This window comes from Cornus florida, unplaced genomic scaffold, assembly GCF_030987335.1.
Source record: "Cornus florida cultivar Cherokee Brave unplaced genomic scaffold, ASM3098733v1 CherokeeBrave_3.0.0_Hap2_Chr11, whole genome shotgun sequence".
Taxonomy (NCBI): Eukaryota; Viridiplantae; Streptophyta; class Magnoliopsida; order Cornales; family Cornaceae; genus Cornus; species Cornus florida.
Window position 1 is genome coordinate 61995542 of NW_026775581.1, and position 14235 is coordinate 62009776.

General features: G+C 35.5%; 1 protein-coding gene across 2 annotated transcripts; it reads left to right on the forward strand.

Annotated features, from left to right (window-relative positions):
* LOC132284504 (mitochondrial pyruvate carrier 1-like) lies at positions 1–10674 on the forward strand. Of its 2 annotated transcripts, none has more exons than XM_059786615.1 (5): positions 1–158; positions 8951–9074; positions 9206–9260; positions 9393–9528; positions 10392–10674. In XM_059786615.1, exons 2-5 carry the CDS (start codon positions 8985–8987, stop codon positions 10429–10431), a joined length of 321 nt encoding a protein of 106 aa, XP_059642598.1. In that variant the 5' UTR covers positions 1–158; positions 8951–8984; the 3' UTR covers positions 10432–10674. The 2 variants fall into 2 exon arrangements, with proteins under 2 accessions (XP_059642598.1, XP_059642599.1); XM_059786616.1 differs by having other exon boundaries at positions 17–158; positions 8960–9074.
* The last annotated feature ends 3561 nt before the right edge of the window (positions 10675–14235 follow it).

The window sequence follows — 14235 nt, forward strand, 5'->3', positions numbered from 1 at the left end:
TCCCATGGTCTCAACCGTACCTAATCATCCCTCCTCTCTCTCAGACCCAACGACTCCTCTTCCTCTTTGCCGCGACTATAAACAGTCGATTTAGGGCCTGTCTAAGCATAAATCCAGTCATCGTCCTATCTTCCCCGGCCACAGATCTCCGATCAAAGGTAAGACCTTTTATAAAGATATGTTATTCATATACAAATTCATACAAATACACGCATATATACGCACGTTGATTGTTTAATGGACTACTATGTGATTTGACTAATTTTGCTGCTGTTGTTGGTACTGTTATGAGTTGGAATTAGAATTAACAAATGAAATTCATGAAGTGAGTAATAAATTAGTGCTAAATTAGGTGAGAAACGTATGTGAATTCTAACTTGATCTGTATTAATTTTTACAATAAAATCGTCCGGTGCTCTTTTCTGAGATTTTAGTCCTTGCTACTTGGGGACCGATTAGTGTTCTTCAAAACGCTTTTTTTTTTTTTTTCCTTTTGAATTGGTAATTTTGCTTTCATTTTTTTGCTTAGTGATGCAAAGTAAAAGTAAGTTCTTACTGAAATGTTTGATTTTATATATATATTGATGTAACAAGTTGATTTTTTTGAGTCAACAATGGTGATGTAACAATTTGATTGAGTGTATTTATTTCTATATATTGTGAATTCCTAGTCAACAAATTGGGCTTTTGCCTTTTATTTTTTATTTGACAGCTTTCCTATGGTGTAAATGGAGGAACAATAAATGATTAAATTTTTTGTAGATGGATTTGACTTTATACAATTTGTTTGGCATTTTTTTTTTCTTTTTTTTCTTTTGTGTTTAGCGGATGTGTGCCAGTGGAAATACTTTGTTAAAAGTATGTTCCATCACATATTAAATATGCATGCCACATTTTTATGCCAATATCTCATTTTCCATACTGAGTTTGTTTGATTTCCGTAGTGGTTAAAGAATCAGTTATTAAGATTGAGTATGTCTGATGCTTTGTGTCAAAGTACGAAGTTGTATCGGTCATTCAGCTCATTCCATTGTTTTTTTTGTTTGTTTGTTAATGTCTTTCTTCGCTGATATGATTTGATTTTCTTTTTTCTTTTTTTTAAAAAAGAAGAAATTCATTTGGAAAAAGGGGATGCTATAAATGAATATTACTTTAAGTGGCAGTTAAGTTTGTGTTGAGAATTCAACAGACTATCTGCACTAAGAGTTTAAAAACTGCCAATTTGGTATCCTTGGTTGAAATGTCAATCCCAAGGTGTTATGCCATCATGCTACCTGATATGCAATTATGCATTTTCATGATGCTCCAGAGGGAATTCAAAATTAATAAATTCATTATCTAAATATATAGATGAGCTGTGATAGGCTCTCCGAAAATCCAAAACCGAACATGAGAAGGGGCTGGTGGATCTAACCGCATCACTGTGATGGGGCCACCAGCACCATATTTTGTTCGGTTTCAGATTTTTGGAGAGTAAGGCATTCCCCTATATTGATTAATATGTTCAGTTTCTAATTTATTGGGCTATTGTGTCAACCTCATTTCGTGTAAAACTTAAACATGGCCTTAAACATCTTTAAAATGGTCTGCATTTTTTAACGTGTGTTCTATGTGAACTTTTCTTCATCTAATAATTAAATTTTAGGGCATGCCTTTTGTTTATTAATAACATGAGAAGGGGCTGGTGGGTCCCACCACATCACTGTGATGGGCCCACCAGCATCCTCTTTTGTTCTGTTTCGGGTTTTCGGAGAGTGAGGCATTCCCCTATATTGATTAATATGTTCAGTTTCTAATTTATTGGGCTATTGTGTCTACCTCATTTCATGGTCTTAAACATCTTAAAAATGGTCTGCATTTTTTAACGTGTGTTCTATGTGAGAGTTTCTTCATCTAATAATAAAATTTTAGGGCATGTCTTTGGTCTATTAATAACAGTAAGGAAGAAGTATTTGCTGTTAACTTGAGCAGTATATTCCATCAACCCTGAAGAGGCGAGAGAGAGAAGAAAAGAAAATATAAAAAACAAATTTCCTTTTATTTTTACTGGGTTTTATTGAGTTGTTTGTAAAACGGGCATCAAAATTATTAATTATTTGTTATTTGTTTGTCTTTTTTCCGTAAAGAAGAGATTGTTATTTCCTTGTCTGGTATTGTTTTACAGGACATCATTCATGTTACATTTTAGGCATTATTTCAGAAAAGTTTAATTTGATCAAGCAGTGCAACAGCTGACGCTTGTACATTTTTTATCTAATATGACATGTTTTCTCTGTGGATTTAGCTTTTGATGTCGGAAAACCGGGTCTACATAGTAGAAGAAAAATTCTATCCCCATTAGTTCTTGTGAATCAATCTAAGAGAGAGAGAGAATAATTCATCACCTTTAGGCAACTTGTAGATTGCCAACTATAAGAAATTCGTTAAAATCTTTAAACTCTTCCTCTCCAACACCAAGCTTTGAGGATCCTCTTCAATAGCTTCTTCTCAAATCTGTGGGCTAACCTTTAGTGGCTTCTTCAACCCCAAATCTTCACTCCTATGACCTTGAATGGAATTCACAAGTTATAGAAGAGTGAGCTCCAGAGGATAGTTGAGATACTTGGAGAGGAAATATGTCGTGTTGTAAAAAGGCTAGGTCTTACATATGTTATTGAGTGCAAGTATACAAGACCACAATACACATATATAGAGTGAGGAGAGAGGTGCGCCACCCCTCTTCTTCTCTTGCTCTCTCCCATTCTCATCCAACTACCTTGCTTGCTTTCCAAGATAGGCTGGGAGTGGGATTTAGATGGGCCTATTCAATACTTGGCTTCCAATGGGCCTCTTAAAAGACTAGCCAACCCCATGACTCAATTAATTAGCCATCAACTTTTAAATTACATGCACTCCAAATAATGAATAAATAAAGGCTCATTGTGTTAAATTACAAGATTACCCCTCTATTCAAAATTAGCTATTAGATATGTAAAACCATCTGTCCAATTACTTATTTATCCTTTATTATTGTCTTCTTGATTAATACCATATGATCACATAAAATATTTATTTTTAAAAATAATATATTTAATAAATTAATATATAATAAAACATTTAATCAAAATCAGTACGTCCAATTTTTTTTTTATTATTTTATTATTATTATTTTTTTTTTAATCAAACTTAATCAAGTCAATCATAGATCCAATCTTGAGAATGCATGTTTCAATGTCTATAATTAATGATTACCTAAAATACCTAGATTTTAGACCCTAGGGCTCATTAAAACAAATCAAAATAACCACTAATCAAGACAAAAGTTCATTACTCTCTCAAACTTAAGAGGAACTTGTTATAACACTGTTAGAGTTTATTTTTTATTATTAAGGACATTAGTGTAATTTTGCTTATTTAATATAAGTAGGAGAGGTGGTGTGTAGAACCTAAAACACACATCAGATTCTCCTTTCTTCTTGTCCTCTTCTCTTCTTCTTCTTCTTCTTCTTCTTCTTTTCCTTCTCCTCCCTAACCCTAAAACCCACTATTATTCACTTTAACTTGGTATTAGAGCCAGACTATGGATCCAGGAACACGTCCAGAGAAAGTTTCAGTAAATCAGCACGTTGATAGTCAAAGTCCAGATGCTGTCAGCATTTACAGGTTGAGAACCATATGGGGTGGCTTGCCTGAATTTTCTGATAATTATGGTGGTGTTTGTTCTCCATTATGAGAGTTGACTTTCCATTTTTTGAAATTTTTCCTGGATTTCGGACAATTTTTTGTCGATATGTTTTGGTTGCTTCATTTGCTTCAATCCAACACAGAGGGATGCGTCTTGGCTATTTGGAACATTGTATAAAACTTGGTTGCAAGATTCAAGGTGTTGCATAGATTTTTAGCAAATCTAGACTGCCACCGGATGTTTTTTTTTTGTTTTTTCAGCACTGTTCATGTGAAGCTTCATCTCATTTGATGTGTTTGGACTGGGAAAGGCTCTAGTTGTTGATTCTTGGATTATGTATTGAATATGGAACAATTTATGTTGCTCTAAAGGTCAGTTGAATAGGTCTTCCGTGGTTCCAAAATCGAATCTACGCTGTTTTTCTTGCTTCTGAGATTTTTCATTGGAATTTCAATTCAGCTTCATTGTTGGCTTTTGATTTGAATCTGGACCAGTACTTTTGCTAAGGCAGTTTGTTTTCAATCCTGTTCACAATTGTTCACGACATACTGGGCCTAAATTGTCACAATTTGCACTTGGACCTGCAATTTTTTTGGCTTTGGAATTCTTGTTTATCCCCTTTTTTTATCCAAATTTTGTTCATGGCTGAAAATAAACCACAATCTTATTTTCGGGCTGGTTATCGTGTTTTTCGTGGTGGTGGCATTCCTAGTAGACAACATAACAGGAAGTCTCAATCACTGCAGCCTTGTGTTTCGGGACATGTAGCTTCTGATTCTAGTTCTCGTGTTTCACTCATTACTCAACTTAGTAGCCTTATTCAGACTTTGCAAACTACTCTTCCATCCACTTCCACTGCTACCACTGCTACCTTGGCTAATACAGGTAATATTGCATATGTGGCTAAATCCTCTCTATCCTCGGTCATTTACTCTGGAGGTAGCTCACATATGTCAGGTACATCATCTCTTTTCTCTTATTTAAATCCTATTAATCATCACATTGTTTTAGCTGATGGTTCTTCTTGACCCGTCCTTGGAAAAGGTGTCCTTCACCCTTTCAATTCGTTATCACTATCTTCCGGTCTCTATGTTCCTAATTTTTCTTTTAATTTGCTTTGTGTAAGTCAATTGACTAAAATATTAAACTATTCCATAACTTATTCTCCCACTTCATGTGTCTTTCAAGACCTTAGGACAAACAAGGTGATTGGTTCGGGACATGAGAAAGACGGGTTATATTAGCTGGATTATGGTAGATCTCGGCTTGTCTTGTCATCAGAATTAAGTGCTACAGTCTCTCTTCTTTAGTGGAACCTTCGTTTGGGTCATCCATCTTTAGCAAAGTTACGATTAGCTATTCCTACGGTGAGTCATATCTTTATTATAGAGTGTGAAGCTTGTCAGTTGGGTAAGCATTATTGTAGTTGTGTGAAGCTTGTCAGTTGGGTAAGCATTATTGTAGTTCTTTCCCGCGTCGTAGTCATAGACGTTTGGTTGAGTCCATTGATTTAGTCCACACGAACATCTGGGTCCTTCTAGAACTGACAGTTTGAACGGATTCCTTTATTTGGTATCTTTGTTGATGATTTTTCTTGAATGACATGGTTATTTTTTACGAAAGAGAGATTTGAGTTACCTCGTACTGTTGCTAAATTTTACAATGAGATGTGTTATGACAAACGCAACGAATCCAAGTTGAATCGAGAATAACGACAGAAAAGTAAACACGCCACACAAAGAACATAAATATTTATATGTGGTTCGGCAACAGCCTACGTCATGGTTGGGATCTAGCGAAAGTTTTCACTATGTATCAAATCGAAGATTACAAGTTTTCAACCCATCGCTTTGTTTCTGTATGAATTTTAGAGTCTCTCTCTTTCACCACTCCAAACCCCAAGCGCTCTTATATGTTGGGCTACAAGAGACTAATTAGGGTCTACGACCCATGAGCAAAAAACGGGTCAAAAAATTTGCCAAGCGGGTCGCAACGCGACCCGACACCAAAATCAGGCCACAATATCACAAAATGCTTACTCACTTGGGTAAGCGTATTAAAAATTTTCGATCTTATAATGCCTTAATACACATTCTATCATGATTTCCTTTTGTGTTGATCGTGGTATTATTCATCAGACTAGTTGTGCCCACACTTCTCAACAGAATGGTGTTGTTAAGCGAAACCATCGCCATCTGTTGGATGTTGCTCGTACTTTGTTATTCAATATGAAAGTGCCAAAACATTTTTGGGTTGACCGCTAATGCGGGTCTTACTACTTGTTATCTCATTAACAGTATGCCCTCTACTTTAGTGAATATCCCATGCTTCCTTTTCATCATCTGGTGAGCATTTGTTACTAGATCTCATATCTACTCGTGAGGGGTGGTCTTCCTTATCTTCTCCTATCCTTCCAATGCGATTGAATCCACATTCTAATCCTCCTTTGCAGGTTTATCAACAATCTCGATCTCGTCCCGTTGTTTTTTATAGTCCGGACACGACATTTTCTTAACTAGAGGTTCTTATTCCTCCATCTTCCACTTCTGCTACTGATGATTTACCACTTGCGTCATCTTCTCAACTAGAGGTTCTTGTTCCTCCATCTTCCACTTCTGCTGCGGATGATTTACCACTTGCATTACGTTGAGGTAAACGTACTTGTACTAAACATCCCATTGCTAATTTTGTATCTTATGATTGTGTTTCCACCTTCTTGCAGTCTTTTGCTTTTACCTTGTCCTCTATCTTTGTTCCCTCGTCTTATGAACATGCTTTATCTATGTCTGGATGGAAACATGCTATGGATGAGGAAATGAGTGTGCTCTTCATAAGAATCAGACTTAGTAGCTTACTGTTCTTCCTTTTGGGAAACAAATTGTTGGTTGTCGTTGGGTTTACACTGTTAAGTATCTTCCTGATGGTTTTGTTAAGTGTTTTAAGGCGCGTTTGGTTGTCAAAGGGTATGAGCAGACTTATGGGGTTGATTATTTAGAGACTTTTACTATGACGGTTATCATAATTTCTACAACTCCTTCTTGATCCTGTTAAATGTGTCGTACACATCAGCATGTACGGTTCTTCTATTCATAATGACTGAGATAAGTTGAGCGTTTTTAATTTTTATACAATTTTACTTGTCAAAAAAAAAATAAAAAAAATAAAAATAAATAAAAGTCATTCTACAAGTAGAAACCTACATGTTACATTCTTACAGATAGAGTGTCCAATTCTATCATGAATGCAAATTAATTTATGAAGATGTAATTTATGTGATTTATATATCCTATGCACATCTCTTTTAGATGCACAAATTATATTACAAAATCAATCGACAATATTAACTCAACTCTAGAGTCAACCAATACAAAGCATTTACCATATATGTATGTAAAGCATGTAAGCTAGAAATAATAAATTCGTTTTTGGGAGGATGTTTGGTGTAGTGACTACTCTTTGGCATGCACCTTTCCCAATCTTTTTCGGGTAGCCCGGGATAGACGAGCCATGGGTTATCAACTACTATCGGCTTGATAGCAATAGGACGACTTGGGATGTGCGGTTCTCTTAACATTTCCAGGATTGGGAGTTGGAGGATGCCTTGGGGCTCTTGGAATTTGTGTATAGTCAGCAGGTGGTGGGTGACGAGTCGGGATTGCAGAGTTTGGGTCCCCTCTTCCCAGTAAGGGTGGCAAAGGGTGGCAAAATTCGACACGATCCGTCAACACGACTCAAACACGATATGAAGCTAAAAGGTTTGGGTTGACCTTAATTGTGTTTTTGTCATAATCGTGTCAACCCGATTAGATCCATTTAATTTATCGTGTTCGCGTTTGTGTTTTGGACCTTAACCCGTTTAACTCAATTAGACCCATATAATTAATCGTGTCAAGTCAACTTGATTACTATTCCTGACAAACCCGACCGCTTCATCGCTTTGGGGTACGGGAATTGTGCTATGGTTCACCGTGTGACCTGTTAAGAGAAATAAGGAAGCATGTGCGGACGGATCAAGAAAGCATCTTTCTCTCCACCAGTTGTTTGAACTTCATGGCTGCCATATAAACCGTAACCTGTTTTAACTCAATTACCATGAACATTTCTATTATTTCCATATAAATTCAATATGGCTATTGCATTAGACTTTTTTGTAATTCTATTGTCCAAATTATTCTCAAATTTTGTTTTCTATTATCTCAAAATTTTCATTGTGTTTTTATTATTTATACTTAAAATAAACGGGTAACATGACTCATTTAAAATAAAAGGGTTATATAGGTTAGCGGTGTAACCTGTTTAATAAAGAGGTCGTGTTCGGATTGACTTATTTAGGAGAATACTCATAAGTTGACACGACATGATTATGACCCATGACCACGAATTGCCACCCCTACTTCCCCAGGAAATTTGACATTCACTCTCTCTATAGATGCCTTTCGGATGGGTCGGGGCCTTCTTTCCCTTGGAAGGCAGTTTGGCGTACAAATTCCTCTCTTAAGGTGGTCTTCTTTACGTGGATGATAGATTTAGGAAGGATTATGACGCTGGATAACCTGAGGAGGAGGAGACAGGTTGTTGTCAACTGGTGTTGTGTGTGTAAGAGGGATAAGGAGTTGGTTGATCATCTTTTGTTGCATTGCCTGGTGGCCTGGGACAGCTGGGTTTGCTTTTGGGCCTGTTCGATGTTTATTGGGTTATGCCTTGTTCTTTGAGAGGCATGATTGAGGTTTGGAGAGGCTGGTATAGTGGGTTTCCAAGCCCAGGATTTTTGGAGGGTGGCACCTTGTGTGTTTGGTGGTGCTTGTGGAAGTAATGGAATAGGAGATCCTTTGATGGTAAGGAGTCTCCTATCGGGGAGCTGATATTCTCTCTTCTTCTCCTTTTTGTTGGGTTTTGGGGAAAAACTGTAAATCCATGGGGGAGGTAGTAGATTTTTTTTGGACAGTTTGAGTGTTTAGTGGCCCCATGTGGCCCTTGTGTTGCTTTGCGGGATGCGTTCCCCGTTTGAATGCTTTCTAATACAATCTCACTTATCAAAATAAGTAAATATACTGTCAAATACAATCATAAATTGGCTTGAAGGACACACTCAACCCCAACACTTGACACCCTGTATTTCTGTGACATTTGTAAAAGCATGTTATACCTTTTTTAATTGTTAAGTTTTAATCTTCATTTCAAGATGTTCGTCTGTGTTTGTTCTTGTGTTTGTTTATTATCTAGCTTTTCTACTTTTGTACATTTCCATATTTCTTTGCTTTCAAGGGTCTGACTTCATGTTTATAGTCATTGCAGAGGTATCTGAGCAGCAGTATCACATATGGCCTTCCGATCATTCTTGAACAGTCCAGTTGGCCCCAAAACAACTCATTTTTGGGGTCCTATCGCTAACTGGGGATTTGTCGCTGCTGTATGCATCCCTACTATAGAATTATGATATTTTCATGTAGCATAACAATTCACTTCAGAGCTTATGAAATCTTAATTGGGCAATCTGTGGCTCATTTTTCTGTTTTAAGTTATTATTGGTGGATTTGGCAGGGATTGGTAGATACACAGAAACCCCCGGAAATGATATCTGGCAACATGACTGGAGGTTAAAACTGTTATTTTATTTCTTTATTATTCTGTTGTGGCTATGCGAGGATAAAAATTTATGATTGAAATGACGTAGATTATTTGCGGTTATTCTTGGGATTCTAAATATAGTTTTTATATGATTCTGTAGTAATGTGCATATACTCAGCATTGTTCATGAGGTTTGCATGGATGGTACAGCCTCGCAACTATCTACTTCTAGTCTGTCATGTCTCAAATGAGTCGGTGCAGCTCTATCAACTTTCTCGCTGGGCTAAGAGCCAGGGGTAAGTACTTAATGATGTTAAATGCTTAAATTCAGTTATACATGGTTCTCCCTGCCTATTTCACTTCACACTATGGGTCATCCTTCTGTATATGCCTCCTTCCTCCCCTGACCCCGTGGCAGACCCGAATCGAAACTCCAAACTAAGCTTCAGTTTCACATTATATATTATATGAGCAATATGATGCCCTTGTATGACTGCAAAACTGACTATGAACGATCCAATGGTTGTACTAACTAAAAAGGTTTGCCTGGCTCACTAAGCATGGAATTTGACTTGTTCTGATCTACCTGTCCTGATTATTGAAAAGAGAGTTGTTGGATTGGGGAGGACAAAAAAAAAAAAAAAACCTATTACCTAGTGTTGGTCCCGCGGCTTCTGCCTATGTGGTGTGATAAAAGAGTGATATTGGGAATATAGACCGAACCTTTGTTATTATTAGCATGAAGTGGCACTCTACGGAAGGGTATACCAATAAATAAAAATAAGACAATGGATGCAAAAAAAAAAAAAAAATGCGAAAGAAATTTTTTTGCTTCTTATTATATATATATATATATATAAAACTAAACAGTATCATTTGCTGATCGTTCATGCTCTGCTAAATCAACAAGTGCCGCTAAATATAACCTGAAACATGCATGCATGACCGTGTGAGAACACCGACTTTGTTTCAAATGATTTTTCGTATTTGAAAGTTATCATTTAAATTAAGACTTTTGTATTTATATCTAGAGCACGATATTGGCCCTTTAGGATAATCCCTACCCATTGTTTTAAGTACCCTAAAAAGGATAATAGATGCATAGTTTGTAAATACTGCACTTTCCATTAGTTTTAATATCCTTTCCTACTTATGATAGGTACTTGACGCAGAAGAAAGACGAAGCTGCATCTCAGTAACTTGTGGTGTTTGCATCTCCTTTTACTTCTGCTGGTTTTGTTGATCTTATGGTGGTTCCTGCAGATTGTGTGTGTGAAATCTTAAAGCAGTTTGTACTTTATGAAATTCCAAGAAGGTCGTGATTTATTGTTTGTATGCACCAATTGTCCATTCATATGGGATTAAGGCAAGAATGATGATGATGACAATTGCACGATCAACTATTAGAAATGACCAGCAACAGGGTTAAGAAATTTGAGCCATATGATGTGATTAAATATCATTCACTAATTTTTTAATTGTTTGTGATCTAGAATTTCCAATAGCACACTACTCTTTCAGCTTTACTATAATTGTTGTTTGGAAAGCCTCTTTTCTTAAGCTTTATTACTAACTTAAACAGTTGATAATCATAAACAAACTCATAATCACCATTTCCACCAATCAATATTATCTTCTATGTTCATAATTTGAACTTCCTTATTGGGCAGACTATTCGATTTTTTCTTGATTTCTCTTGAACACTTCCTCTCTCTGTGTGTATTTGAACACTTGTTGTCAAACCACCCATGACATTTACCTGCTCTTCAAGTTATCTCACAAGTGTCTTACCATCGAGTTTTTGAATGCAAGTTGCACTAGTAGTCTAACTGCACATTTGGACGAGTAGACTTTTTAACCTGCTTTTAAGTTCTCTCACAGCTTAAGACACTCAAATTGGACTTGCTTGTGCAGATTAGTTTGTAATACCATTCTTTCCACTTTTGTTTTCGTAGGAAATACATATAATATAATTTGTGTTATCTTCACTGTTAATTGTTTATATTGGTGACATTGTTTAAAATTTGTGAAATATATTGATTACTGGCTAAAGTCAATAGCACTTTGACAATGTAATAATCTACATAAACCTCCCACTGTAACTATCAAGCACTTATAATCTATACTCAGCAAATGTTTATTGTCCAGACAACTTGTCTCTGATGTAGTGTATTATCAGCATGATTATGATTGAACACTGTTTAATGATGGCATGCATGTGTTTCATGGTGAATCAGATAAACGATCTTTTGGAAGGACTTAGGTTCTCAATTGGGATTTGAATCCTCTCCTGCGCTCGTGAGGGTTTTGTGCTCCACCGAGAGTGGAAATTGCATCATCAAGTGATAATAAGAGTGGACCATCATAGGTGACACTTGGGAGTAGTTCAATCTCCGTCCTTGATGGAGGACAATCTCTGTCCATGTTGTTGGACGTGACTCTCAAATGCTAAAGAGGATCCTTACTCCTTCAACTGACCGAAATTCCATTAGGTTCGGAAAAAGTTATTAGACAACCTGACTTTGTGTTTTGAACGTTTTTATTATTTTTTGGTGAATATTACTATTAATATCAAAATATTAATTGTGTATCATGACTTTTGTTTATTTTTTATTTTTTATATACTAAGTTGTATTTAGATCGTTAAAATATTTCTCATAATGTTTAGATTATAAATATAGATTTTCTCCTTTTTTCAATCTGTTTCGTTCTTTTTAAGGTTTTTGCCCAAGTGACCAACTCAAATCTAGCCAGACTCGATACATAAGTTCGAGCCTCTTTATCAGGTTTTAATCAAAGAGTCTTAGGTTCAAATTTTTTAAATAATTTTCAAAAGTTTAAAAGTAAAAAATTATTTTCAAAGAATTATAAAATAAAATTATTCATAATTAAAATTTTGAAGTAGACCGAAAACCGAACCAACCTTCCATGTAAGCAGGCATATCCAGGGCGCAAATCCTCTGCTGTAGATTTTCATGCTGTCTCCTGCTATAAGTTTTTATGTGGTTTTTGTTTGGCCACGTCATTCACCACTATTCGACAATTGAGACCGTGTTTGGCAATTTCACCACTATTTATAAGTAACATTTCACCACCATGTATAAGTAACATCACATGATCTAAAAAGTAACATCACGGGAGTTTAAAAGTAACATCACCATTTATGTTCATACCTTAATTTAAGGATGAAGATACTTATAAATGGTGGTGAAATGTTACTTATAAATGGTGGTGAATTCAGTTACGTTTGTATGTAACATTACTTAGGAAATGGTGGTGATGTTACTTTTTAGACTATGTGATATTACTTTTAGTGTCCATTAAGTGGAGTAAAACGTGGCCAAACCAAGGCCACTAATTACTCACAGTAAGAAACTGCATGGGAAGTGCACTGTAGAGAATTTGCGCCCGGCATATCCAATCTAGAAGTCGACTTTACCTTTGAATCAAATTGCAAAATGGATCCGATATGAATGTTCTAGGGAAGAGCAGTAAGCATACACGGGTTGGGTTATACGTGAACACAACAAAATTGATTTGGGTTTTAAACAAAACCCAATATACGATCCAGAATGAGTTTATTTCGTATGGATTGAATATTAATATGGAATACATGTATCAATGGCCCATTTACTAACGGCCTTAGCTTCCCGGAGGCCCATGATAAACCACTGTATATCCTTGTTCTATATATATATTCACTATTACAGTGGGTGTAATACTGTGTACATATATACATAGACCTGAACGGGGCGCTCAATACTGTGTACATATATATAGACCTGAACGGGGCGCTCTCTCTCTCTCTCTCTCTCCCCGTTTCTTTATTGGAGTAAGATTTTCTACTTTTTTTTTTTCTACTTTTAAATTTTATATATATATATATATATATATATATATATATATATATAAAGCAGCGAAAGGGAATAGCAGATTAAAAGATCAAAAACCAACATCAATGGCGAAAAAGGCAAAACCTTCATCTTCTAATACATACGCAGAATACAAGGTAAGTCATGCTTTCATATAGGCGCGCTTGTATATCTGATTGTGATTGTGTATGTATATGTGTTTATCTAAGGAGTATAATTTATGTATTTTATGTCCAAGTTGAAACTTTTGAAAATAGATACCGACATGGTTCACTTCATCGGTGAAGAAGAAATTTTATTCACACAAATCATTAATAAATTCAATATAATGATCTCATCCCAAACCAACTCCTATCTTTTCTTAAACCAGGTTTGTGTCAGCACTTTTAAAAGAAAATTGATGGGTAGCACCAAAATTTTGAAAATTTAAAAATTCAATCAACCCAATTTTGGGTACATTATGTCTTAGAACATACTCACGATAAGCCCTTTAATTTAACTTTTCAGATTATGCTAATTGAATCAGTTCTTCTCTTCCACAAAATATAATAAATTAATGCACCTACACAAATTAATGGCTTTATTTTTCAGATTATGCTAATTGGTTTTTTTTTCCTCGGCATGGCGGGTATATTATTATGAGGGTGTCTATCAGTAGGACACTTTCACTTGAGAGACTAACCTCGCAACTCAATGGTCAAAGTAGCCTAGTGAGAGCACTCACATAAATAACTTTTTCCTTATAACCTAAAAATTAGGATAAAACAACTTAAATAAATAAGAGGAAGAAACTAATATGGAAAGACAATGAAAAGAGAGAGAGAGAGCATACTTTCACCTGATAAATGAGACTGTCATGTTTGAACATCCCTTTTTCCTCTCTCGAATTCGTATGGATAATAGGTATTATATATATATATATTTGAATGTAGCATTGATATGTTGTAGTAAGAACTGTCACTATCATAGAATTATTTAGAGGCATTTGGATTTTTGAGTGTTTTCATTTCTTTCACTAGATTTGAATTTTGTAAAGCAAGAATAGAAGGTTTTAATGAATTTTTGAAGAGTCACATGTAATTTTTTAAAACTCAACATTAATAATTATTAAGAGACCTACAAACAAGATTT